This window comes from Herpailurus yagouaroundi, unplaced genomic scaffold, assembly GCF_014898765.1.
Source record: "Herpailurus yagouaroundi ecotype Mexico unplaced genomic scaffold, PumYag 162, whole genome shotgun sequence".
NCBI classification, from domain to species: Eukaryota; Metazoa; Chordata; class Mammalia; order Carnivora; family Felidae; genus Herpailurus; species Herpailurus yagouaroundi.
The window spans coordinates 66,976,072-67,000,944 of NW_024412403.1; the positions used below are offsets into that span (position 1 = coordinate 66,976,072).

At 38.8% G+C, this 24,873-nt stretch overlaps 1 protein-coding gene and 1 long non-coding RNA gene across 2 annotated transcripts in view; one reads left to right on the forward strand and one right to left on the reverse strand.

Moving 5' to 3' along the window:
* Nucleotides 1-1,460: 1,460 nt before the first annotated feature.
* On the forward strand, nt 1,461-4,207 carry LOC121036289 (uncharacterized). The gene is made up of 3 exons (XR_005793302.1): nt 1,461-1,774; nt 3,366-3,521; nt 4,114-4,207. It is a non-coding gene; the product is annotated as an uncharacterized LOC121036289 (long non-coding RNA).
* Nucleotides 4,208-10,626: 6,419 nt separating this feature from the next.
* LRRC58 (leucine rich repeat containing 58) overlaps nt 10,627-24,873 on the reverse strand; it is a 20,769-nt gene continuing 6,522 nt past the window's right edge. Inside the window, exons 2-4 of the mRNA XM_040484612.1 lie at nt 15,657-15,785; nt 14,731-15,008; nt 10,627-11,749 (exon numbers count right to left, since the gene is read on the reverse strand). Of these exons, the coding sequence (XP_040340546.1) occupies nt 11,541-11,749; nt 14,731-15,008; nt 15,657-15,785 (616 nt within the window). The 3' untranslated portion in view covers nt 10,627-11,540. The remainder of the gene's footprint in view (nt 11,750-14,730; nt 15,009-15,656; nt 15,786-24,873) is intronic.

The window sequence follows — 24,873 nt, forward strand, 5'->3', positions numbered from 1 at the left end:
CTCAGAGCCTGGAGCCTGCTTCTGATTCTGTGTCTCCCTCTCTCTCTGCCCCTCCCCCATTCATGCTCTGTCTCTCTCTGTCCCAAAAATAAGCGTTAAAAAAAAAAAAAAAAAAAAAAAAAAGAATTATCACCCTTGCTGGGCAATTAAGTCACCTACAACTTGGGAGCCTCCACAACTATTGATGCCTAGACTCCACCTCTAGTGATCAAGTTTCAACTGGTCTGGAGATGGGGCCCATGCATTTACATATTTTGAAAGGTTCCATTGTGGTTCTAATGTGCAATGAGAATTGAGAGCAGCTGCCCAGAAGAAAGCTTTCTAGCATCTTTTTCCTCCTTGTGGGAGAAAGACTAATTCATCTGCTTAGATGGCCCAAGTCTGATGATAATTTTTCCAGCTTTCTCTATTGGGCAGCACTATAGGGTTTATGTTTGACCTGACCTCCTTTGGATCATGTTCTGCTCAGCCTTGTGGAATGCCATCCGGGGGTAGACAGCCCCTTGCAGGGGAAGTCTGTGATTCTGGTTGGTTACATTCGATTCAGGGAGAATGTAAGAAGCTCAATTCCGGTATGGTAAAGCTGACATTTAGATTCCTTTCTCAAGTCCATGTCAATTTATTTATTTTAAACTCAGAGAAGGGAAACTACACCAACAAACTTCACCAAATCTAACCCTACCCCAAGTGTCATGAGGACTAATTAAGGTAGGTTCTTGAATGTGCTTTGTAAACAGTAACAAGCTCCCAGGTATTTACTATTATCTACAGTTTACTACCAGATCTAAAATTGTGAATACTCTGAGATGTAGTGCAGCAGCATCACATTGAATGTGGCTGGCAAGTAACAATTCAGTACCAATAGTGTTATGATATCCTGTCATAGAATACAGTATTAGATAAAGGAGAATGTTATAGTGAGTAGCAGTGAAGTGGGAATCCAGAGGCTTGGATTCAAGATTCAGACATTTTGATTCCTGGACAAGTCTCTCTTTGCTTAAATTTTTTTCATCTCTCAAACAAATGAGTCCATTTCATACCTTTAAAGTTTCTTCTAGCTCTAACATTCTAGAGAATGTTGATGGAATTGAATTGCTCATGAAGTTGGCAGTGACTGATGTGGATAGGACATGTCCAAGTGTTACTATCCCCAGAAATGTTCTGCCTTCCTATTTAGTATCTACAGTTTACAAGCCATTAAAGAAAATTTTTCTTCAGACACCTGTTCTAAGGAGAACATCCCAACGGGGCTGCTTAGGGAGCAGTTTTATCCTCAAGAAAGGAAAGAGGTCAGGTACACCCTGTTAGGATGTCCTTGGAACCACAGTAGAGGGGACGGCCATCTCGCCAGCCAGCGCAACCCAACGAAAAGCCCCTAGTAGCATGCCAGAACGAATTAGAGGTCAACAAATCACCGAGCGACAGCACGACCTGATGCGAAAAAGGCCCACCTGGATCTAAACTCGGAACTGCTGCAGCTTAAAAACTCCACCCCACCACACCTGGGGGTGACTTCCCTGACTCCATTCTCTCTCTCTCTCTCTCTCTCTCTCTCTGAGTCACAGAACCTCACCCGAGACCTTAGTTCCCAAATAAAGCCTTTGACTGCTAAAAGTTTTTAGCCTCTGACTCCTATCTTTACCCTGCCTTACACCTGACCCTAACATTTGGTGCTGAAAGCCGGGGGGAGGTAGTAGCTCCCCTCCCTTGGCTGAGCTCCCTCCTTGCCAAGCCAGAGGCCAACCACCCTACTCTCAAGTGCCTACAGGAGGCAGTAAGTAGGACAGACCCCTCCTTCCCTCCTCCAACTACAGCTGACACCCACGAGAGACGTCTCGCAAGTCAGTCTCCTTTCCTCCGCACGCCCCAAGGCCCGCACGCCAATAGGCCCCTTATTGCGGCGGGAGGGATGCCTCGCCCTGCCACGCCAATGGCGAGTAACGAGTCTAAACCTCCTTGATCTCTTACCTACCCCCCAATGTCTGTTAAAAAACTTAGGGTTCCTGGGCTTACAAGGTGAACTTCGTCGTAACCGACTCATCCGCCTTTGCACTGTAGTCTGGCCTCTACAAATTAGATGATTCTCAATGGCCACCCGAGGGGTCTTTACAATACCAAATCTTATCCGATGTGGACAATTTCTGCCATCGGCTGGGAAAATGGAGAGAAATACCCTACATCGTGGCCTCTTGGGACCTCAGGTCTCGCCCCAACCTATGTTCCTCCTGCCCCTCTGCATGCATGCTCCTTGCCCGCCCACAACCCCCTGATGACCCCACCTCACCAACTTCCCCGATCTCCGACCAGTTAGAGGATCTAGCCACGCCGCGCACCAGCCCTCGCCCCCTTTCATACTCCCAACCTCCAGCCGTCCCGCCCTCGCCTCCCATATCATCCCCAACTCTTCCTCAGACTCCTCCCAGCGAACAGACCCCAGCGGCCATCTTACCTCTCCGTGAGGTGGCAAGACCTGAAGGCCTGGTTGGCGTTCATGTCCCCTTCTCCCTCCAAGACTCATCCGCCATTGAAAAGCGGCTAGGGTCATTCTCGGCTGACCCCACCCAATACATTAAGGAATTCCAATACCTTGCCCAAGCCTACAGTCTCACATGGTATGAAATCCATGTAATCCTCACCTCTACCCTCACCCCTGAGGAGAGGGAGCGCATCCAGGCCGCAGCCAGGGAACATGCAGACCAAACCCACATGACCGACCCCACTATGCCTGTAGGGGCCGATGCTGTCCCGGCGGCCGACCCCAATTGGAACTACCAACATGCAGGCAATGGTCACCAGCGCCGGGACCAGATGATCCCGTGCCTACTAGCAGGCATGAGGGCAACCTCAAGCAAATCAGTAAATTTTAACAAACTTCAAGAAATAATACAGGACCCCAATGAAAACCCCACAGCCTTCCTTAGCCGGCTCACAGAGGCACTTACCCAGTATACCAGACTAGACCCTACCACCCCCGCCGGGGCCACAGTATTGGCCACCTACTTTATTTCCCAATCAGCCCCTGATATTCAAAAAAATCCTTAAAAAGGCCGAAGATGGTCCTCAAACCCCTATGGCCGACCTGGTAAAGATGGCTTTTAAAGTTTTTAATGGCCGAGAGGAAGCTCAAGAACAAAGGCGATAGGCCCGTCTCCAACAAAAGGTACAATTACAGACCCAAGCCTTGGTAGCTGCCCTGAAGCCAGCCACAATAAAGCCCTCTGGACCACAGCCCCCTCCGGGGCCAAGCTTTAAATGTGGCCAAGAAGGCCATTGGTCTCATCAGTGTCCCCATCCCAAAAAGCCTACCAGTCCATGCCCATTGTGCCAGCAAATGGGCCATTGGGAATCCGATTGTCCTAACCCAGGGGACGACAGACTAGCAATGCCCCCACGTGGCGAGGCTTCACCCCGATTGGACTCTGCCTTCCAACTGCTGGAGATGGACGATGACGACTGACGAGGCCCAGACTCAGTAACTCCGGTGACCCACGCTGAGCCCAGGGTAAAACTCCAGGTAGCGGGTAAGTCCATCTCCTTTCTGTTGGACACAGGGGCTACCTATTCCATCCTGCCGAGCTATTCCGGCCCCACCACGCCGTCCTCCGTTTAGGTCATGGGCATAAATGGCACCCCCTCCATTCCCCCATGCACACCGGTACTCACCTGCTGCCTAGATGGCTTCCACTTCTTCCTAGTCATCCCCTCCTGCCCCGTCCCCGTTGGGCCGAGACATCCTCAATAAATTAGAAGCCTCAGCAACCACCCTATCTGCCTTACAAAGGCAGATCAACTCCCTAGCACAGGTCACTCTACAAAACCGACGAGCCCTAGATCTCCTGACAGCAGAAAAAGGGGGAACATGCCTGTTCCTGAGGGAGGAATATTGCTACTACCTCAACGAATCAGGCTTAGTTGAAACCAATATAGAACACCTAAAGGAAATCTAAAAAACTCTATCCGCCCACCCAGGATCCTCAGACCCCCTAACCTCCTGGTGGCAATCATCCCTCCTAACTTGGCTCCTCAGTATAGTCACCCCACTAGTTGGTATCTGCATAATACTTATGCTCTTACCTTGTTTTCTCCGTTTCGTACGAAAACGAATTCATGAAGTTTCCCAGGTTGCATTTCACCAGATGGTGGTCCGGCCATCTTCCCGCATTCCAGCCTCAGACCCCACATACCATGACCTCGCCCTTACACCCGCAGGAAGCAGCCAGATCAGATCCGTCACCCATTATCACCAGTAAGAGGTTGGAATGTTAGGATGTCTTTGGAACCACAGTAGAGGGGACGGCCATCTTGCCAGCGCAACCCAATGAAAAGCCCCTAGTAGCGTGCCAGAACGAATTGGAGGTCAACCAATCACCGACTGACAGCATGACCTGATGCGAAAAAGGCCCACCTGGACCTAAACCTGGAACCGCTGCAGCTTAAAAACCTCACCTACCACACCTGGGGGCGACTTCCCTGACTCCTCACTCTCTCTCTCTTCCTGAGTCACGGAACCTCGCCCAAGACCTTAGTTCCCAAATAAAGCCTTTGACCGCTAAAATTTTTTAGCCTCTGGCTCCTATCTTTACCCTGCCTTACGCCTGACCCTAACACACCCAATGTTTTTTTCTCTTCTGCCCTTCAATTTCTGAGCCTATCTTAACCAAGAAGCCCTCCTATATACTAACCAGAGAAGTGGTAAGCTTTTTCCATCTCAGCACATTTGAAACATTTACCTGTTTTGTTTTGCAAAGAATGTGTCTTTTCTACCCACTCTGCTTACCTCAACTCATAACCAACCACAATATTCTTTCCAATTTTGGAATCTAGAAAAATGTCAGGTGTTATAGGGCCACCAAAATAATGGCATTAAAGAACAATACTAAGTACCGTAATATTAGTGTGCTGTTAGTACTATACTACTTCGTGTTAAGATTGTTTGATTCTGGACTAAATGAAATGGAGTACCTGACCTTCATCAGCAAAATGACCTCACCAACTTCTTATTAGAACATGCATCCATAAGTCTGATAAGACTGTGGAAGCAGAAGGAACTGTGGTAGAAAGGTACCTGGTCTAATTCATCTTTTATCCTTTGCATCCAGCACAGAGAGTGAATGCTAATACATGCTTAATTTAATGTATGTATTCATGTACTGAAAAAGTTCAACAAATAGATGAGCAGTGGTACAGCAAGTAATCAGGCAAATACCAACATTATAAGGATTTTAGATTTTCTAAAAGTTCAATTAAATTAAAATACTGCCACTTTTCCAGAATACAGAATCAAATTCCAAGAAAGCACTTTTAATAAAATAAGGCACAATGTTTAATAAGGCAAAATTCACACAGAGGGTTAATATAACATCACATTCTCTTGTGAGTCCTGTGGGGGGAAAAAGGAGGTATAGAATTGAAGTAGCTTAAATATATTTTTAGAGCATTTGCCATTACCAAGTAATATATAAATTTGACGCACTTAAATGTATCTTATTCTGAAAAGGAAATATAATTGTTGAATCATGTTGCTGAATTACATTTATTGTTATCATTAAGTTTTAAATATCTATATATTTATAGATATTTGTAATTCACAAGATTTCAAGTAGATAAAATTAAGAAATCAGACAATAAAAAGTAATCTGACTAAAGCAAAAGTACATATATTTTCAATATCCTTTGTTGATACTTTAAAGTCCCAAACTTTATAAAAAGTTAAAGTTAAAATACTGGTAATTTAAAATATTTCTCCCATTATACTTTCGTTTCTCATGAATACAAAGTGGGCTCAGAAATGCAACAAACACCAATTATAGGCACACAGGTCTCTCCATGATTAAACTGTTGTAAAGTGATTGCTGAAATTAATATTCCTTCTAAATAACATACATCACATCAATGACCACATCAATGTCAACCATTTGAGTTTAAAAGGATTCTCTTAAAACATCAGTTGTAGACAGAAGAACTAACCAATTTAGTAATGTTTTACAGTACCAGCAACAGCATTTTCAATCTTATCCCAGTTTCTTCTAACTACAATTTAGAATAAAAGTTTTATCCCATTTATTCACAACCACAGAAAGTAAGTTCTGGTTAATGCATATAGTCAGTCCAACCATGGCTTTCTGGTACAATGGTATATACATAACCTTCATTAAACTAGTAAGTTTTAATATTTACTAGATTGAATACTGTACCTTAGGACAAACTGAGACTAACAAATCCCAGGTAAAAGTCTAGTAGCACCTAAATCAGTATTACCCTGTGAGTAATAATTCAATAATGTTTGTTGTTAGTGAACTGTTATTTTATACATCAATTCGCAAATATGGACCACGGAGAGACAGAAAAATGGAGATATTTACATGAAAAATGTTAAAACATAGCCCCTTGCAACCTAGTGTTACAAAGAAACCACTCAAAATATCCTAGGCCTCACAGCAGTAAAATCTTTGCATCATGCTATTAACATGACAGCCTTTATATGCTGTCACCCTTAGTGGTAGCAGATAAATTTTCTTTACAAAATAATATAAAAAAGAATATACCTTTCACTGATTTTATTTCAGAGGACCCTGATCCTTATGGCTTGACCTTCTCCCATAGTATGCATGATTAGGATTCTTTCTCCAGAAGCTCTAGACTCATAGACATTAGGCCCTGTTTTAGGGGAAGGAATTCCTCAGGTCACTCACAGTCTACCTCCCTCAAGTCAAATGCAAAAGGTCATTAGGCTGTCATAAACCACTTACTAAATGACAGTGCCCCAAACTTTGGGTCTACAATGAAGGATTTAAGGCACACACTTTCTGAGCATACATGAAGACACTGTTGCCTTTAAAAAGATCATGGCTGTAATGAAAATACAAAAGGGATTCTATTAAATTCATCACATTAATGTTATACAGAGTATGGTGCTTAATACAGAAACAGTGACAGTCAGGTACTTCTTTTCTACACAGACAGAATCAGAAATCTGTATCACAGATCATGTTGCCTAAAAACATACGTATCAGCCTTTATTGTTAACACCCAGCAGAACTTTTAAAAGCTATTTTGGACTAAATGCAGAATATTTATACTAACATAATACAATCTCTACTTTGGATAAGAAGAGGGTCATTTAAGTAAAAATTAGGTATTTCTAAATAAATGCAGCTTAACTAATTACATACACATATTATAACTGATGTTTTGCCTACAACGGGTTTTATTACTTAGAATAACATTTTATATAAATAAATACTGCTAAAATGCTTTAAAAGATCAACCTTTATTTGCACCAATTATTTGCTCAGTATTTTTTTCTTTTTTTACATAGTGAAAAGGTAAACACTAACTAAGGCTGTACCATAAATTTCAGGTTAATGAGGTATTACTTTCTCCCTTTGGAAAGAGCAAAGTTGGCTCTAAGAAAATCCTATTTACTCGCTGGCTTGTCATCATAGAGGGATGTGGATAATCTCCCAATAGCAGAAACCAAAGAAACTTAGTGATAAAGACTTTCAGATGGTTGTCAATGGGCCACATGATTTTAAAACAATTCACTATTACTTTAAAGAACTTTCTTGGCTCAGGGCTATCCTGGGGTGTCGGGTGACTTCTCTTTTCCTGCCCTTTGTTATAAATATTTCTTTCATTTAACACTCCAGCAAACAGCCTTTTCCTACTCTTTGCTTAAATTGATATTTACAATGTTTGGCAGAATTGGTCTGCAGTATTACACTGCACTAGCGTGGACTGCCTTTAACTTTTATCTACATCAACATAAAAATTTCTCAAATTTGAGGTACAGTTTACAATGCATCTTTATTTTTAAATTTGGTTACTTAAAATTCCAAAGAATAGAAATTTCAGAATAAGAGACTCCTCTGACATACATATAGAAGTAAAATATGAACAGTAAACCCTCAGATCTACCTCTGGTACTCAAATACAAGGAATACTAAGAACCTCGACTAGCTTGTTGTTAGGTCAGCCAACCCCTGGCACCATGGAAGCAAAATGTTCTATCAGCTAATCTTCCTATTTCCTAAAATCCTAGGACTATTCAAACTGAGTTGGTGATGCTGAGAATTGGATTCTAAGAATAAAGATTACTAAGAATGTTCAATGTACCCATTTCCATTTCAAATATTAACACTGAAGAATTCCATTCTAGACACATTAATGCTGTGGTGAAGTAATTTGATACACAGAAGTTCTGGTCACTAAAATTAGAGCAGTATCAAAAACTTATTTCACTATGAAAATTAGCGCAGGTTTTGTAAATCTCAAAAAATAAAGTTTATTAACTAGTTTAAACACAAACAGATGACTTAGCAACTAAAGAGAGAGACTACATTTAAAATACATAGCTATATGATTCGGGAATTGATTATCTGGTTGTTAAATTATCAAGTCCCTTGCATCTCATCTTCTGGCTAATTTCTACCAATCACCATTTATGAAAAAAGGTAAGGTAGAGGAGAGAAACAAAAAATCTTAGAAATTATTAGCAGCTCTTATAAAAGGTTAGGTCAAAGATTTAAAAGAAAAAATATATTGATCTGTGTTCAAGGGACAAGACTAGCCCAAGGTCCCCCTGCAACACTGGCACCTTAACTCCTAAAAACAAAACAACAACAACAAAAAACCAAAAAAGATAAAACTAACAACTGAAATGTAGAGTTTTGTAAAAGTCACTAAAGACAGCTACACACTGATCTTAGATTTTCAAATGTCCACGTTCAACAAACATTTTGTTGTATATTATGGTATACATCTACATATAAAGCAAAGGCCAGAAACTGTTTCTGGTTGGACCTATTTACATCTGTAAAGACCAATCAGTATAACTTCTTTCTGGGAAGCTGGAAAGAGGTAAGTATGGTTAAATACTATACCGACATACCTACCCATTTATTTTACGAAGACTAACTCTCAGAAGATTACCCAAGCTGTTACTTAGGTCAAGCTGGTAATAAATTAGTAAACTGAGGCATTTAAGCCAGAAAAATTTGGTCCTATCAATTTGGATATATTACTATGAATACATTATTTTCTATGAAAATATTTTATGTATTGGTATTAACTAAGTCAGTTACAAACATTTTGGGTTTGCCACTTAGGCACTGCCTAAGTCATCTTTACCTTTCCTAATTTTGTAGTATGCAGCTTGCTGTGGCTCAAGTGGAAAAGTAAACAAAGGCTTTCCATTACTTCCATATTATGATATAATCGCCCATGTACTACATTGCTAGGCAGCAGAAACATACTAGATTACTTCTACAGACATAGACAATTTCCGAATCAAAAGGAAAAAAAGAATCTTACTACGTTATAACGAGGTGAAGGGATTCATTCTATAGCAGCGTTTCACAACTGCAGTCATGAAACTCTCATGATGTTTCATGAATAAAATAATAAAGTCTGAACTATCCTACAGTATATTTTCTTCTAAAATAAAAAATAACATATGAGACAAAACCCTAACATATGTACATATTATTATTATTATACAACAATCTGGTTTTAAGAAATGGTGTGCCCCAGTCATTAAAGCCAAGAAGTCAGAAAGGAGATCCTCTGATGTTCCAATGTGTTTCTGACCTGCGTACGACTGTATAGGTAACATTTACCAACAAAACATCATGTTATTATTATTGGTCAGTTATCTAATGACTGCTAGTATGTGTTGTGCATTTTATAATATCAACTTATAATTGTACTATCATTGAATTTTTATTGCATATTAAACTAGTTAATAAAAATTTGGTCATTTCTAATAGCAATTAATTTGTGACACATTTTTCTGCTATACTTTAGATGTCTTCAATAAATTTCTTGTTATCAATACATTACTTTCATAAAGTATTCTATGGTTAAACTAGTTTTAGAAATTGCTCTATTTCACACGATTTCGAGACTGCTTTAAAGTCTTTACATAAATGGGTGCTGACAACAATTTTATTTGGCTTGTTGTAGTAGTTTTGTAGTTTTTCTTTAAAATGTACAGAAAGGGGGCGCCTGGGTGGCTCAGTCGGTTGAGCGTCCGACTTCAGCCCAGGTCATGATCTCACATGATCTCACACCCCGCATCGGGCTCTGTGCTGACAGCTCGGAGCCCGGAGCCTGTTTCAGATTCTGTGTCTCCCTCTCTCTCTGACCCTCCCCTGTTCATGCTCTGTCTCTCTCTGTCTCAAAAATAAATAAACATTAAAAAAAAAAATTTAAAAAAAAATAAAATAAAATGTACAGAAAGTTAAAAAAAAAAAAAAGAAAGAAAGAAGGGGCGCCTGGGTGGCGCAGTCGGTTGAGTGTCCGACTTCAGCCAGGTCATGATCTCGTGGTCCGTGAGTTCGAGCCCTGTGTCAGGCTCTGGGCTGATGGCTCAGAGCCTGGAGCCTGTTTCTGATTCTGTGTCTCCCTCTCTCTCTGACCCTCCCCCATTCATGCTCTGTCTCTCTCTGTCCCAAAAATAAATAAAAACGTTGAGAAAAAAAAAAATGTACAGAAAGTTACAGTTCAGTACACACAGGCAAAGGAGTCAGAGGTGAGCTAAAAATTTTTAAATCATCTTCCCACTCCTTTAATGCAAGATACAAAGACGTTTTCTGAGCTTACATCTCTTTTCTGTCAAAAGAAATCGGACAGATTTTTAAATCAAAAGCTATTATCTGTCTTAATGAAAAGATTAATCAAGACTGTTGCCTCCCATTAAATGCAAAAGTGATTGCTTACAAGGGATCACTTCATGTTTAAACAAAAAATTCAAGTTAAGGTGGCCATGAGCTCTGATGTCAGATATATAGTTGTTTACCTAGTTCTGTTAAAGTATATTTTAAAGGGTTCTGCATAGTATGTCAGATTATACAGGCTACTCTGGCATCATTCCTTGAATAAATTTCTAAAACCTTGCTAGGATTAAGGCACTATAACAGCCATTGCTGGATTATAGAAGGGAAACCACAATCATATAGAACAAAAGAGCAGTACTGAAGAGTTTTAAAATCCCACATAAAAGTTATATTCCTTACTTTACCAGTTAGTAGGTCAGAAAGGGTTAGGTCCTATGTAACCATCTGTGAACTTATCTGAATGGCTCTGTAATCTAGACACACGGGCGATACAAGAAGGGAGGGCAGATCCTGTTATGGGATAGTGTTCAGCCTAAACCCAAGGACAATTCTGGTAATAATTACAGCTCTGATCACTTCTTTCTTCATCTCAACTGTCACAAGTCACACCACCATGGTTTATTATAACACTGCTCTTCAGAATGCTCCAATATGCTGTATGATTCATGAAAAACTTAAGTGAAAACTGCAAGGAATCAGCTAAATTTGAAACTGCCATTCAGAGTGAATTATATTCAAAGAATCCAAACATGGAACTGGACTCATTCCTGCTGAATAAGAAGATGAAATACAAAATCTTTTCCGTCATCTCCGACTCTTTCACAGACATTCGAGATGAAGATCTGGTTTCCAGTGAACTTCAATTTTCTTTTCTAACCACGTTTGCTCAGTTCTTTTAGCGTTTCACACCACCCTGCATTCTTTTCAACCAAGAAGAACTTTCTGCATTCTGTGTGCAGCAACGCTAGCTTCATCCTCTGAGTCAGATTCGCTCTGGGATGTGGAGCTGTGAGAGGCGGAACTGCAAGGGGAAGAGCACTCTGGGGAACATAAGTAGTGCATCAGTGGGAGGCGGTACTTCCCACAGAAGTCCACAAATTTAATTTGTCTGACACAGCAGTCAAAGTAGACTCCTGGAAAGAAGAAGGAATTAAGTACAAAATAATCATTACAAAGCAAAGAGCCATTTCTTTTTCAACCCCTTCTCCAGCATTCTGAAGAAAAGTCATATACAGTCTTCTCTTTTAAGCAGAAGCAGTAGTTGCTTCTATAGGTATTTACAGAAATACCAGAAGGTCTTAGGGATGGCAATTTGGCTGCAAAGAGAAGGCCAGATAAGATTTAACTTAAAGGGAGCTGGCATTAAAGGGATACTGTTTACTTAGCTTGTTTTCTCTGGGTGACTTGGTGGACAGGGGCTGATGGAGAGATTACAGGATACCCACCGTTGTGTTCTTCCTCTGTTCCCCAAGTTACTCCTTGGTACTACCCTTCAGTCAAGAAGCTTTAAAAAAGCCCATAAAACTGCTTTAATAATGATCTTAAAAGATTAAGTTGTCATTTATAAAATGTGCAGGAAGGAGATGACTTCTGGTATTCCTGTTCGTATACACTGGGAAAGCAAAATGCCATCTTACATTTCCACAGGTTCTGAATCTACAGGTTTCAAAGCGGTTTCACTAATGATCTCACTTGATTTTCACGCAATTATATATTGTTAGGTAGACTGAAACTAGTATTCCCCTTTTTTGATTCCTACTTTAGTGCTCCTGAATCTGGGGTCTTTCAGCTAAGTAAAAATACAGCTAGAGCTGAGAGGAAAGCAGAGGTTGCTGTGGCTCAGGGTTCAGTATTAACTGGAACATCTACAACTCTGGGTCCCATCACCTTTCTGCAGCGGATCTCAACCTCTTTTTTCTAAGATTCCTCTGGCACCAACTACTCTGTGTATATCACACAAAGGACTAAAGTAAAAAGATGTGGTTCAAGGAAAGGAGAAACAATGATTTCTATTTAACTTTTTCCTAATACTTTCCCCATTAACTTTAAAGTTTTCTGATACTGTAAGAATAATTCATAGTTTAAAAAGGGTATTTCATGGTATGTTACTTTGAACAATTTAGGAAAATAAATACATGCAATAAAGTGGTCAGTTAATATTGATAATAAATTCCCTAAAATGTGTTAACATCCTAAAAACAGATGAAGTAATAAAATAAAGCATTATAGAGTTACCATGCGCTAAAACAGTACAATACTACCTTGTCATTTCTGAGATCTCAGACTCCACAAAGACAAAAAATCCTCACAAAATATAAATTTATTTTTGTTTAACTTAGGGTTCAAGAGTTAATGAGTCTGAGGGGAAAATATCAAAGGCTCAATTTATAATTAATAATCTTAACTTTTAAACTAATAATTTTTAAAGTATTTTTGTTTCTGAGATAAAGGACACGCCAACATACTAAAGAAGTCATTTAAAAAAAGCATTTAAAAGGATACTGTCCCTTACCACTGTCAAAGCCAACTTGGGAAAGGAGAACCACAGAGAAGAGCGTAAGCACATCTAATCTGGCACAGCACAACACCTTCTATTTCTAAGAGTGAGTGGCCAGAAACGGCCCAGGGTATTGTCTTTTTTTTTTTTCCTTTTTAAACCAACCGTGTCGTTTTTATTTTTTAATATTCTTTGAGGAACCTAAATCATTTTCTCTTTTAACCTTCAAACAGTTCAAGACACAATGGGACTTTCAGGGATAATCTCACTTGGCTCTGATCATCATTATGCACCATTTCCTTAGCACCTACATTTCTCCTACAATAGGAAAAACCTTTCTGTAGCCTCATATGTTGGATTTTTAAAAAGAAGTCTTTTAGGAGAGAGCCAAAATAAAATGACCTGCTATCAGTCACCAGCTCCCACCCACACACCCTGGCACTTGAGGCTCTTCATAGCTAGGCCTCAATGTATCTTTTACTCCTCTCTCATTACTTCCCTAACTGCACATTTGAGCAATTATTACTCAAACCATAGTGTGCCCCATACTGTTTTGTCTCCAATTTTGCTCTCTCCAACTGAAAAGTTTCGTATCCTCAATTTTACCATATCAAAATTCAACTCATACTTCAAGAATCATCTTTTTTCCAGACCTAATTAAATATACTCTCTCCCTCCACTGATTTCCAATAGTACTCTGATTTCCTATTTTACTCTGCCTTACAGTCTACCATTTCTTTAATTCTCTCCAAATACTCTAAACTCAAGAAATTTTGGGCCAGGGATTTATAAGAATATATAAATCCAGGGTACATTCCAAAACTGGCACATTCAGCCCATTCTCCTACATCCTGAATCATGTTCTATGAAGGTACCTGATACTCAGAACAGTGGGTCTATGAAAATGTCCTTCAAATAAATATGAAAGGTGGCTACACATTTTGGAGACTCTTTTTAAACTGTTAGGACTATTGGGGCACCTGGGTGGCTCACTGAGTTAAGTGTCTAACTCTTGGGTTTCAGCTCAGGTCATGATCTCACGGCTTGTGAGTTTGAGTCCCACATCAGGCTCCGTGCTGACTATGCAGAGCCTGCCTGGGATTCTCATTCTCCTTCTCTCTCTGCCTCTCCCCTGTTCACTCTCTCTCTCAAAATAAAGAAATAAACCTTAAATAATCTTACATTTCCACAGGTTCTTAATCTACAGGTTTCAAAGCAGTTTCACTAATGATCTCACTTGATTTTCACACAAACTTAAACTGTCAGGACTGTTTAATGCTTCTTTTGTGTTTCCTCTCATTTTACTGTCTTACTCTACTATCCTATGACAGTTCAAAGACGTGCTGAGACTTTCTGGGTATTTTCCTTCTGTATGAATTGTAAAAACAAACAAACAAACAAGCAAAAAAGCAAAACCAATGAAAAACAAAATGGAAGGAAGGAAGGGGGAGATGGGAGAAATGTCTTCTTTTTGGTAAAAGGGTGAAAGGATGAGGGAAACAGAAACAGATTAAATGCCTTTCTCTGAAAGAAGACAAGTAATTAAAAACATTTCGATTATCAATATAAAAAAAAAAAGCTCAATGAACAGGAAACATATATACTGAATGAACTTACCTCCACACTTTGGGTTTGGGCAATTGCTGGCTAAACTCAAGTATCTAAGAAGATTCCCAGGAAGATCGAAGGGAGTGTAGGAAATATTTCGAATTTTAATGGTCCGTGCAGCTAATTCCAGGAGAGTTGGAGGGTCATAGGTTAAATCTCTAACAAAACGAACAACCAATGGATTTCCTCGCAAACTCAATTCTTCCAAATGAATAAGATTGAGGATCTCTCGAGGCAGGTATGTCAGCAAGTTATTGTGAAGACTGAGGGAACGAAGTGAATGCAACCTACAATGAAGGTAGTATAAAAATAAATGGCAGGGAGCAAGCTAACTACGAGAGAGTTAAGCGAAGAGCTGGATTTCCCCAAGAGAATGAGCAATTAAGGTCAATGAAGTAAAATAAAAAGGAACTGAAACTAGAGTGCAGACTTGTAAATATCATGAAATGACATTTGCCCATGGAATCTTAGAGAGTGTAGAATTAGTATTCTGATGTGCCAGGCTGATACAAATGCTAGATTTAAAGATTTTTTTTTTTAGTATGCCTTATCATTCAGACACCTACAAAGATTTAAAATGCAACAGAAAGCAAGTTCTTTCACATTATTTCATCAGGACAGGAATGCTTCATATCAAATATAAAATCAATTAAAATTCCATAAACCCTGGAGAAATCTATGCCAAATTACTCTATTTTTGATTAGAGAAAACTGGCTAACCAAATATTTTGAGGAATAAACCAGGGCATTTAAAAGTAGTATTAAAAATAAGCAACTCAACTCACAGCAAACCTCAAAATTATAATTCTCATGTATCATTTACTTTGAGAATGTCTAATTCTCTTTTACATATAAAATACGTGGGATGAATACTTAGGACAAAAATTCCTAAGCCTGGATCTCTGTGTGTACTTAGATTGCCTGAAACTACTCACTGTGAAAGCTGAGGAGGCACACTTTGAATTTTGTTGTCACATAATACCAAGTAACTTAGAGAAGGCAGATTTGCTAATTCTGGTGGGATTTCTTTGATGAAGTTTCCTCCGAGATATAAACACTCTAAACTGTAAAAACAAATAAAAACAAATGTAAACAAACAAAAACTGGACAAGAAATTCCAATGTCTTTATTACAACAAACATATTTATTTATTAATTCAGCAAATGTTTTGCTTAGGGATGTGCTAAGTGCTATATGGTCTCTAGAGAAATAAAGCAACCTTCAGGGAGCTTATATGACAGGTAAGACATGCCATCGTTAGACAATATTATAATTAAACACAAAACAAAGACATAAATAAGAATAACATGATTAAAATACCAAAGTAAGCAGAACAGTCCATAAATAATAGAGAAGTTTAAAAAGTAGAGAAGAAAAGGACACAGTAGTAGGGACTGAGACAGGTTTTGCAAAAGTGTTATGACTTTGGCTGGACTTTAGCCCGTGCAAATGCAGGAAAGAAAATAGGTTGGAGGGGAGAGCTTTTTTGGGACAACAAACACATCTTTTAACACAGAAGAAGAGAATTCATATTGAAGAACCCAGAGAGAAGGCTGAATGAAAGCCAGATTACATGAAGCCCAAATTCTGTGATGGTAGGCTTGGATTTGATGCACTGTGAGGCAACTACTAACCTTTTTCTGAAGACAGTGGAAAAACATGGCTGAACTCTACATTTCTTCTTTGTTCTTACTATTGCAAATGCATTCTTCAGGAACTATCTAAATAAATTATGTAAAACTGACCACTATCATGAAATTAAAGTTCTAGATAGTCACCTTATTTTCCATCAAGTTAACAATATTTCAGACATAAAATATATTGCACCAAAACGTACTGCTACTTTTTGTGGTAATGATTGTAGAAAGGCTCTCTCCAAAAGATTTCGGCAGGGAGTGGCAGAATCACTTCTTACAATGTATATAAATATAATTAAAATGTATACATACAGATCTTTTTCATGACTGTTTTGTCTTCCTGTTAAATCTGCTAACTCAGTAGACACTAGCATTCTTTAAGACACCTTTAAGTGTGTCTTAAAGAGAAAATACCTACTATACCCAAACTTCCAGGGTAAGAATTCCCTGGGGTACTTTTAAAGCTACAAAATCGAAGCCCCATCCAAATTTAATCAGAGTTCCAGGGGAAGATTTTAGGAAATCAGGTTAAAAGGGAAATGTTAAAAGGTAAAGCCAAGTTACTCTGCAGAGGTACAGCTAATTACAAATCCACAATTAGCATTTAAGGGCACTTCTTAACACGTAAACCTGCCAACACTTATTATCATCATCTCCTTTAGTTTTTTGTTATTATTTGTATGAAAAATGACACAATTCTGTTCTTTAAATTTGCAGTTCTCTAGTTACTAGTGAATTTTGTATGTTTTGGCCATTTGTGTATCTTTAGAGAACTGCCTGTTCATATCCTTTACCCATTTTTCTCATAGGTTATATGGCTTTCTCTTATTAATTTGTTGGGAGCTTTGTTGTTAAATATATGTTCTGCATAACCTTGTTTCTCTGTGGCCTAGAGCATGGTCTATTTTTGTTCATATTTTACACATGTACAATGAATGTGTAGCTACTAGGATTGAGCTTATTAACTGCAATTCAAATTTTTACAGTTATCTCTCATTATTTGGCCTTCTTGTTCTGCTGCTTAGTCTTCTACCAGAACCATAGTTTTCCTTCTTCCCTTTATAATTACCAAGTTTTGTTCTTTCCCTCTGAAAATACAGGAGCTATAATACAGATAAATCCTTGTTAAACTGTTCCTTAACTCACATGAAGCATTTCTCTTTTTCCCTTTTAATCCATTTTGCCTTAAAATTTATTTCTTTTCATTATCAATACTGTCTTCTTTTATTTGTTAGTATTTATTTCACTTAATCCACCATTCACCAGAATAAGAAGTTAGACCAATTACTTATTCTCGTTATGCCTCCGTTTCTTCTTCTTCAAAATAGAGTAATATATAATATAAAGTACCTAGTTAACACATATGAACTGGGCACCTACCATGTGCCAGGCACTATTCCAAGGAATATGGTACAAATAAGACCAAGTTCTTGACCTTACAATCTAGTGATAGAAAATAAATCAGAGAACACATATAGATTATGACAGATATGTTTACGTGTTATAAAGAAAAAGGGAGGTAATCAGATGGTGATTAAAGTGAAATTCTAGACAGGGTGCTCAGGAAAGTTTCTCTTAGATGACATGTGAATGGAGATCTGAATAGAATAAATGAGAACAAATCCCTGAGGCTGAAAAATGCTTGGTGTGTTGCCAGTGCGGGTACATCAGTGTAGTAAAAGTGGGAGAGTGGTGGTCAGAGGTCAGACAGATAGCCTGGGAAGGCCAGATCAGAGGGACCTTTGGGCCTTAGTAAGGATTTTATCCTATGTAGGAAGGGTTTTGAACAAAGGCTAATTGTCTAACTTAACTTACACTTTAGAAAGACCACTTGGCTACTGTGTGAAAAGTAGCATGGTAAGTGGTGGGGAGAGGGGAGTATGATGGGAGGAGAGGAAGCAGGATGAACAGTCTGGAGCCTAATGCAGTAGCACAGATGCAAAATGGTAGAGATTTACTTGATACATCTTTTTCTATCTTGTTACTTTTAACTCATTGGGTTATTTCAAGTGAACTCTTTACAAACGTACACAACTTGATTGTTGATATATTTAGACTTGTGTTTTCTAATACCACAGTATATCTAATATCTTTTGTTCATTTGTTGTGTTTTAATCATGTCCAGAGACAGGTCTAGCAAGAAGTTGCTATGACTGATGTCAGAGAGGTTGCTGCCTGCATTCTCCTCTAGGATTTTTATGGTTTCCTGGCTCACATTAGGTCTTTCATCTATTTTGAATTTAGTTTTGTGTATAGTGTGAGAAAGTAGTCCAGTTTCATTTTTCTGCATGTTGCTGTCCAGTTTTCCCAACAGCATTTGTTAAAGAGACTTTTTTCCACTGGATAGTCTTTCCTGCTTCGTCGAAGATTAGTTGACCATATAGTTGTGGGCCCATTTCTGGGTTTTCTATCTGTTCCATTGATCTATGTACCTGTTTTTGTGCCAGTACCATACTGCCTTAATGACAATAGTTTTATAATTTGAAATCAGGATGCCTTCATTTTTGTTTTTCTTTTTCAGTATTGCTTTGGCTATTCAGGGTCTTTTGTGGTTCCATACAAACTTTAGGATTGTTCTAGCTCTGTGAAAAATGCAGGTGGTATTTTGATGGGGATTGCCTTAAATATGTAGATTGCTGTGGGTAGTATAGACATTTAAACAATGCTTGTTCTTTCAATCCATGAGCATGGAATGCTTTTCTATTTCCTTGTGTTTTCTTCAATTTCTTTCATAAGTGTTCTATAGTTTCCAGAGAACAGGTATTTTACCTCTTTGGTTAGGTTTATTCCTAGGTATCTCATGGTTTTTGGTTAAACTGCAAATGGGATCAATTCCTTGATCTTTTTCTGTTGCTTCATTATTGGTGTATAGAAATGCAACACATTTCTGTATGTTGATTTTATATCCTACAACTTTCCTGAATTCATATATTAGTTCTAGCAATTTTTTGGTGTCTTTAAGGTTTTCTACATAGCGTATCACGTCATCTACAAATAGTGGAAGTTTGACTTCTTCCTATGGATGCCTTTTATTTCTTTTTGTTGTCTGATTGCTGACACTAAAATTTTCAGTACTATGTTAAATAGTGGACATCCTTGCCTTGTTCCTGACCATAGCTGAAAGGCTCTCAGTTTTTCCCCACTGAGGATATTAGCTGTGGGTTTTTCGCATGTGGCCTTTATGATCTTGAGGTATGTTCCATCAAACCCTACTAGTTGAGGGTTTTTATCAAGAATGGATGCTGTATTTTGTCAAATGCTTTTTCTGCATCTATCAAGAGGATCATATGGTTCTTACTCTTTCTTTTATAAATGTGGTGTATCACTGATTGATTTGAGAACACTGAACCACCCCAGCAGCCCAGAAATAAATCCCACTTGATTGTGGTGAATAAGTATTTTAATGTACTGTTGGATTCAATTTGCCAGTATCTTGTTGAAAATTTTTGCATCCATGTTCATCAGGGATACTGGCTTGTAATTCCCCTTTTTAGTAGGGTCTTTGCTTGTTTTGGAATCAAGGTAATGCTGGCCTTGTAGAATGAGTCTGGAAGTTTTCCTTCCATTTCTATTTTTTGGAACGGTTTGAGAAGAGTAAGTATTAACTCTTCTTTCAATGTCTAGTAGAATTCTCCTGGGAAGCCATTTGGCCCTTGACTTATGTTTGTTGGGAGATTTTTGATTACTGTTTTAATTTCTTTGCTGGTTATGGGTCTATTTATATTTTCTATTTCTTCCTGTTTCAGTTTTGGTAGTTTGCACGTTTCTTGGAATTTATCCATTTCTTCCAGATTATCCAGTTTGTTGGCAAATAATTTTTCATAATATTCTATCACAATTGTCTGTATTTCTGAGTTGTTGGTTGTGATCTCTCACCTTTCACTTGTGACTTTACTTATTTGGGTCCTTTCTCTTTTCTATTTGATAAGTCTGGCTAGGGGTTTATCAATTTTATGAATTCTTTCAAAGAACCAGCACTTAGTTTTGGTAATCTGTTCTACTGGTTTTTTTGGTTTCTTCTATCATTATTATTTTTTTAAGTAGGCTCCATGCCCAGTGTGGAGCCCCATGTGGGCTCAAACTCAGGACCCTGAGATCAAGACCTGAACTGAGATCAAGAGCTGGATGCTCAACCGAGTCACCCATTTTTTTAATTTTTGTTTGCTTTGTATCATTTATTTCCATTCTAGTATTTATTATTTCCCTTCTTCTGTTGCCTTTAGGCTTTATTTGCTGTTCCTTTTGGAGCTCCATTAGGTGTATGGTTAGGTTGTATATTTGAGACCTTTCTTGCTTCTTGAGATAAACCTGAATTGCAATATACTTCCCTCTTAGGACCACCATCACTGTATCCCAAATGTTTTGGACTACTGTGTTTTCATTTTCATTTGCCTCCATATATTTTTAATTTCTTCTTTAATTTCCTAGTTAGCCCAGGAAATAGGTTAGCCCTATTCTTTAATAGGATGTTTTTTTAACCTCCATGTATTTGTGGTCTTTCCAAATTTTTCCTTATGGCTGACTTCAAGTTTCATGGTGTTGTGGTCTAAAAATATGCGTGGTATGATGTTGATCTTTTTGTATTTGTTGAGGCATGATTTGTGACTCAGTATGGAGCTATTCTGTAGAAAATTTTGTGTGCACTTGAAAAGAATGTGCATTCTGCTGCTTTAGGATGGAATGTCCTGAATATACCTGTTAAGGCCATCTGGTCCAGTATGTAATTCAAAACTATTGTTTCCTTATCAATTTTTCTGCTTAGATGATCTGTCCATTCCTGTAAGTGCTGTGTTAAAGTCTCCTATTATTGTATTACTATCAGTGAGTTTCTTTATGGTTGTTAGTAACTGATTTATGTATTTGGGTGTTTTCAATTTGGGGCATAAATATTTACAATTGTTTGATCTTCTTGTTGGATAGACCTTTTAATTATGATATAATGCCCTTCTTCCTCTCTTGTTACAGTCTTTGTTCTAAAATCTAGTTCATCTAAGTATGGCTACTCCGGCTTCCTTTTCATGTCCATTAGCAGGATAGATGGTTCTCCATCCCCTCACTTTCAATCTGGAGGTGTCTTTATGTCTAAAATGAATCTTTTGTAGGCAATATGTAGATCAGTCTTGTGGGTTTAATCTATTCTGATACCCTGTGTCTTTTGATTGGAGAATTTAGTCCATTTACATTCATATTGATTATTGAAAGATATGAATTTAGTGCCATTGTGTTACCTATAGAGTTGGTGTTTCTGGAGATGTTCTCTGTTCCTTTCTAGTCTTTGTTGCTTTTGGTCTTTCTTTCCCACTCAAAGAGTTCCCTTTAATATTTCTTGCAGGGCTGGTTTAGTGGTCACAAACTCCTTTTGTTTTTGTTTGTGTGGGAAAATCTTTATCTCTCCTTCTATTCTGAATGACTGCCTTGCTGGATAAAGTATTCTTGGCTGCATATTTTCCCCATTCAGCTTTTTAAATATATTATGCCACTCCCTTCTGGCCTGCCAGGTTTCTGTGGAGAGATCTGCTAACTTGATTTGTCTTCCTTTGTAGGTTAGGAACTGCTTTTTCCCTTGCTGCTTGCAGGATTCTTTCCTTAATCTCTGTATCTTGCAAATTTTACCATGATATGTCTTAGTGTTGGCTGGATTTTGTTGATTTTGATGAGAGTTCTCTGTGCCTCCTGGATTTGGATGTCTGATTCTTTCCCGAGATTAGGGTAGTTTTCAACTGTAATTTGCTCAAATAAAATTTCTGACCTTTCTCCTCTCCCTTCAGCTTCTGGGACTGCTAAGGTACAAATGCTATTTCATTTTAATAAGTTGCTAAGTTCCTTAAGTCTACCTTCATGCTCCATTACCTTTGTTTCCCTCTTCTTTTCAGCTTCACTATTTCCCATTAATTTTATCTCTTGTATCACTAATTCACTCCTCTGCTTTGTCCATCCTCATTGTTATGGCCTCCATTTGGGTTTGCAACTTGGTTATAGCATTTTTAATTTTGGCCTGACTAGATTTTTCTTTTATCTCTGTAGTAAGGGATTCTCTAGTCTTCTATGCTCTTTTCAAGCCCAGCTAGAACCCTTATAATTGTTTTAAATTCTAGTTCAGACATCTTATCCGTGGTCATCATTTCTTCCTGTTCTTTTTTGGGGATGAATTCCTCTGTCTTGTCATTTTGGAGGGGAGAAAAATAAAAAAGAAAAAAATAATAAAATAAAATTAAAATTAAAAGATTCTTTCTCCACTTGGTGGTGCTGTTTAGCTCACTGTGGTCCATCAGTGCTGGTGGGCTAGGAGTGAAAATGGCTTCACCCTGCTGTCTAGTCTCTGGAGTGGGAAGTTTGCACCCTTGCAGATGTGCAATCACCCCTCTGTGTCCTTAGCTTCTGTCAGATCCCCACCTCCACCCGGCTGTGTATGAGCTGTCCACCTGCCAGGTGGTGCAGCTCTCCTCGGTTTTCTCTCAGGCATGGCTGTGTTTGAACCCCACACTTCAGAGGCCCCCACAGCCTGCTGTGATCCTCTGGGGGAGGGTTTCACTGTATTGTGGCCGGTGCTGTCTTGTCCCAGGAAATGGTCACTTGACTCGTGCAGAAGCAATGGCTCAGAGTTTATGATATCGTAACACACTGTCAGAGGTTTGCTGTCCTCAGCCAGTGTCTTTGTTCCTACACTGGTGAATGGAGCAGCTCTACAGTGCCTGCCAGGTCTTTTGCCCCCGGAGAGGCTGTATCCCTTCTACCAAATGCACTCCAAGCAGGGTAGTCACCTGCTTCTCCCCATGTAACCCAGGGGATTCTCAGATCATGCTGCCTGCTTCCTTGCAGAAGCACCACCAGGTGTTAACCTCCAAAACGTTAGACTCTGTACTCTGCTCACTGGGATCATGGATTCCTCTCCACAGCAGCACCCATGGCTCTTTTTTCCCACAAATCAACTTCTGCAGTTCCTACCTTCCACAGGTGATTTTGTTTGTTTGTTTGCAGACATGCAGCTTTGTTCTCTAAGACTTCTGATTTCTTGGGTATTCAGAATTATTTTATTATTTCGATATTTATGTAGCTGTTTGGGGGAGGAGGCAAGCTTAGGGTTACCCTACTCCTCTGCCGTTTTAACCCTCTTCTTATAATTCTGAATTTTATTAAAATTAGTTCCCACTTATACCTAAAAATAGGTTGGGCCCAGATAAGCTTGTTTTCAACCTGTGAGGTATAAGCCTTTGCTAGTAAACAGCTTGCTATTTCTTTTAAAGTCCATTTTTCTTGGAGTATATATTTTACGAGTCCTTTCAGCAAGGACCCATGGTCTTAATTTTCGAGTCCTTTGTCTCTGTTTTTATCTCTTTCCTTCACTGTTGAATAACAGCTTGGCTGAGCATAAAACTCTAGGTTGACAGTTACTTTTCCTTAGCACTAGGAAGCTATTATTTCATTATCTTATTACACCCAGTATTACTACTATTGTTTCTTTGTAGGTAATCAGTTTTTTTCTCATTAGGAGCTGTGTCTTTTTTCTGTATTCTCATTGTTCTAAAGTTTTACTATGGTATTTCAAGATATCAGTTTAGAGCACTCTTTCTTTAATTGTGGAAAATTTCAGCTACTATTGCTTTAAACACTGCCTTTCCTATATTCTCTTTCTAGAATTTCTACTAAACAGCAGTTTGAATGTGGGAATCAATTTTCCATGAAAGAAACATTTTTTTCATACTTTCCATTTCTTTATCTTTTTGTGCTGCATTCCAGGAGAATGCCTCAGTAAGATCTTTTAGCTTACCAATTCATTCATCAGCTGACTTCAGTCCACCTTTCAGCACACTTAGTTCACAATTACATTTTTTCATTTCTAGGGATTCTAACTGGGGTTTTCATAATTGTCGGTTTTTTAATCTTCTTTTTCTTGTTTCATTGTTGAAGTTCCTGCCTTTACCTCTCTGAAGTTAGAAAACATACTTATTTTAAAGTCCTTTAGTGAGTACCTTATTATATGTATTTTCCCAGGTATAATTTCTTTCATTTGTGAATTTCTTATCTAGTCCATAGTCTCAGCCATCCTTGATAATATGGTGATTTAAAAAGCCAGCCCGAATCTGAAGTTTTTTCATTTTATTTATTTATTTAAAAAAAAAATTTTTTTTTAATGTTTATTTCTGAGGCAGAGAGAGACAGAGCATGAATGGGGGAGGGGCAGAGAAAGAGGGAGACACAGATTCAGAAGCAGGCTCCAGGCTCCAGGCTCTGAGCTGGTACCACAGAGCCCGACGCGGGGCTCGAACTCACAAACCATGAGATCATGACCTGAGCCAAAGTTGGTTGCTCAACCACTGAGCCTCCCAGGCGCCCCTGAAGTTTTGTCATTTTAAACATACATTGAGGGGCGCCTGGGTGGCGCAGTCGGTTAAGCGTCCGACTTCAGCCAGGTCAGGATCTCGCGGTCCGTGAGTTTGAGCCCCGCGTCAGGCTCTGGGCTGACGGCTCAGAGCCTGGAGCCTGTTTCCGATTCTGTGTCTCCCTCTCTCTCTGC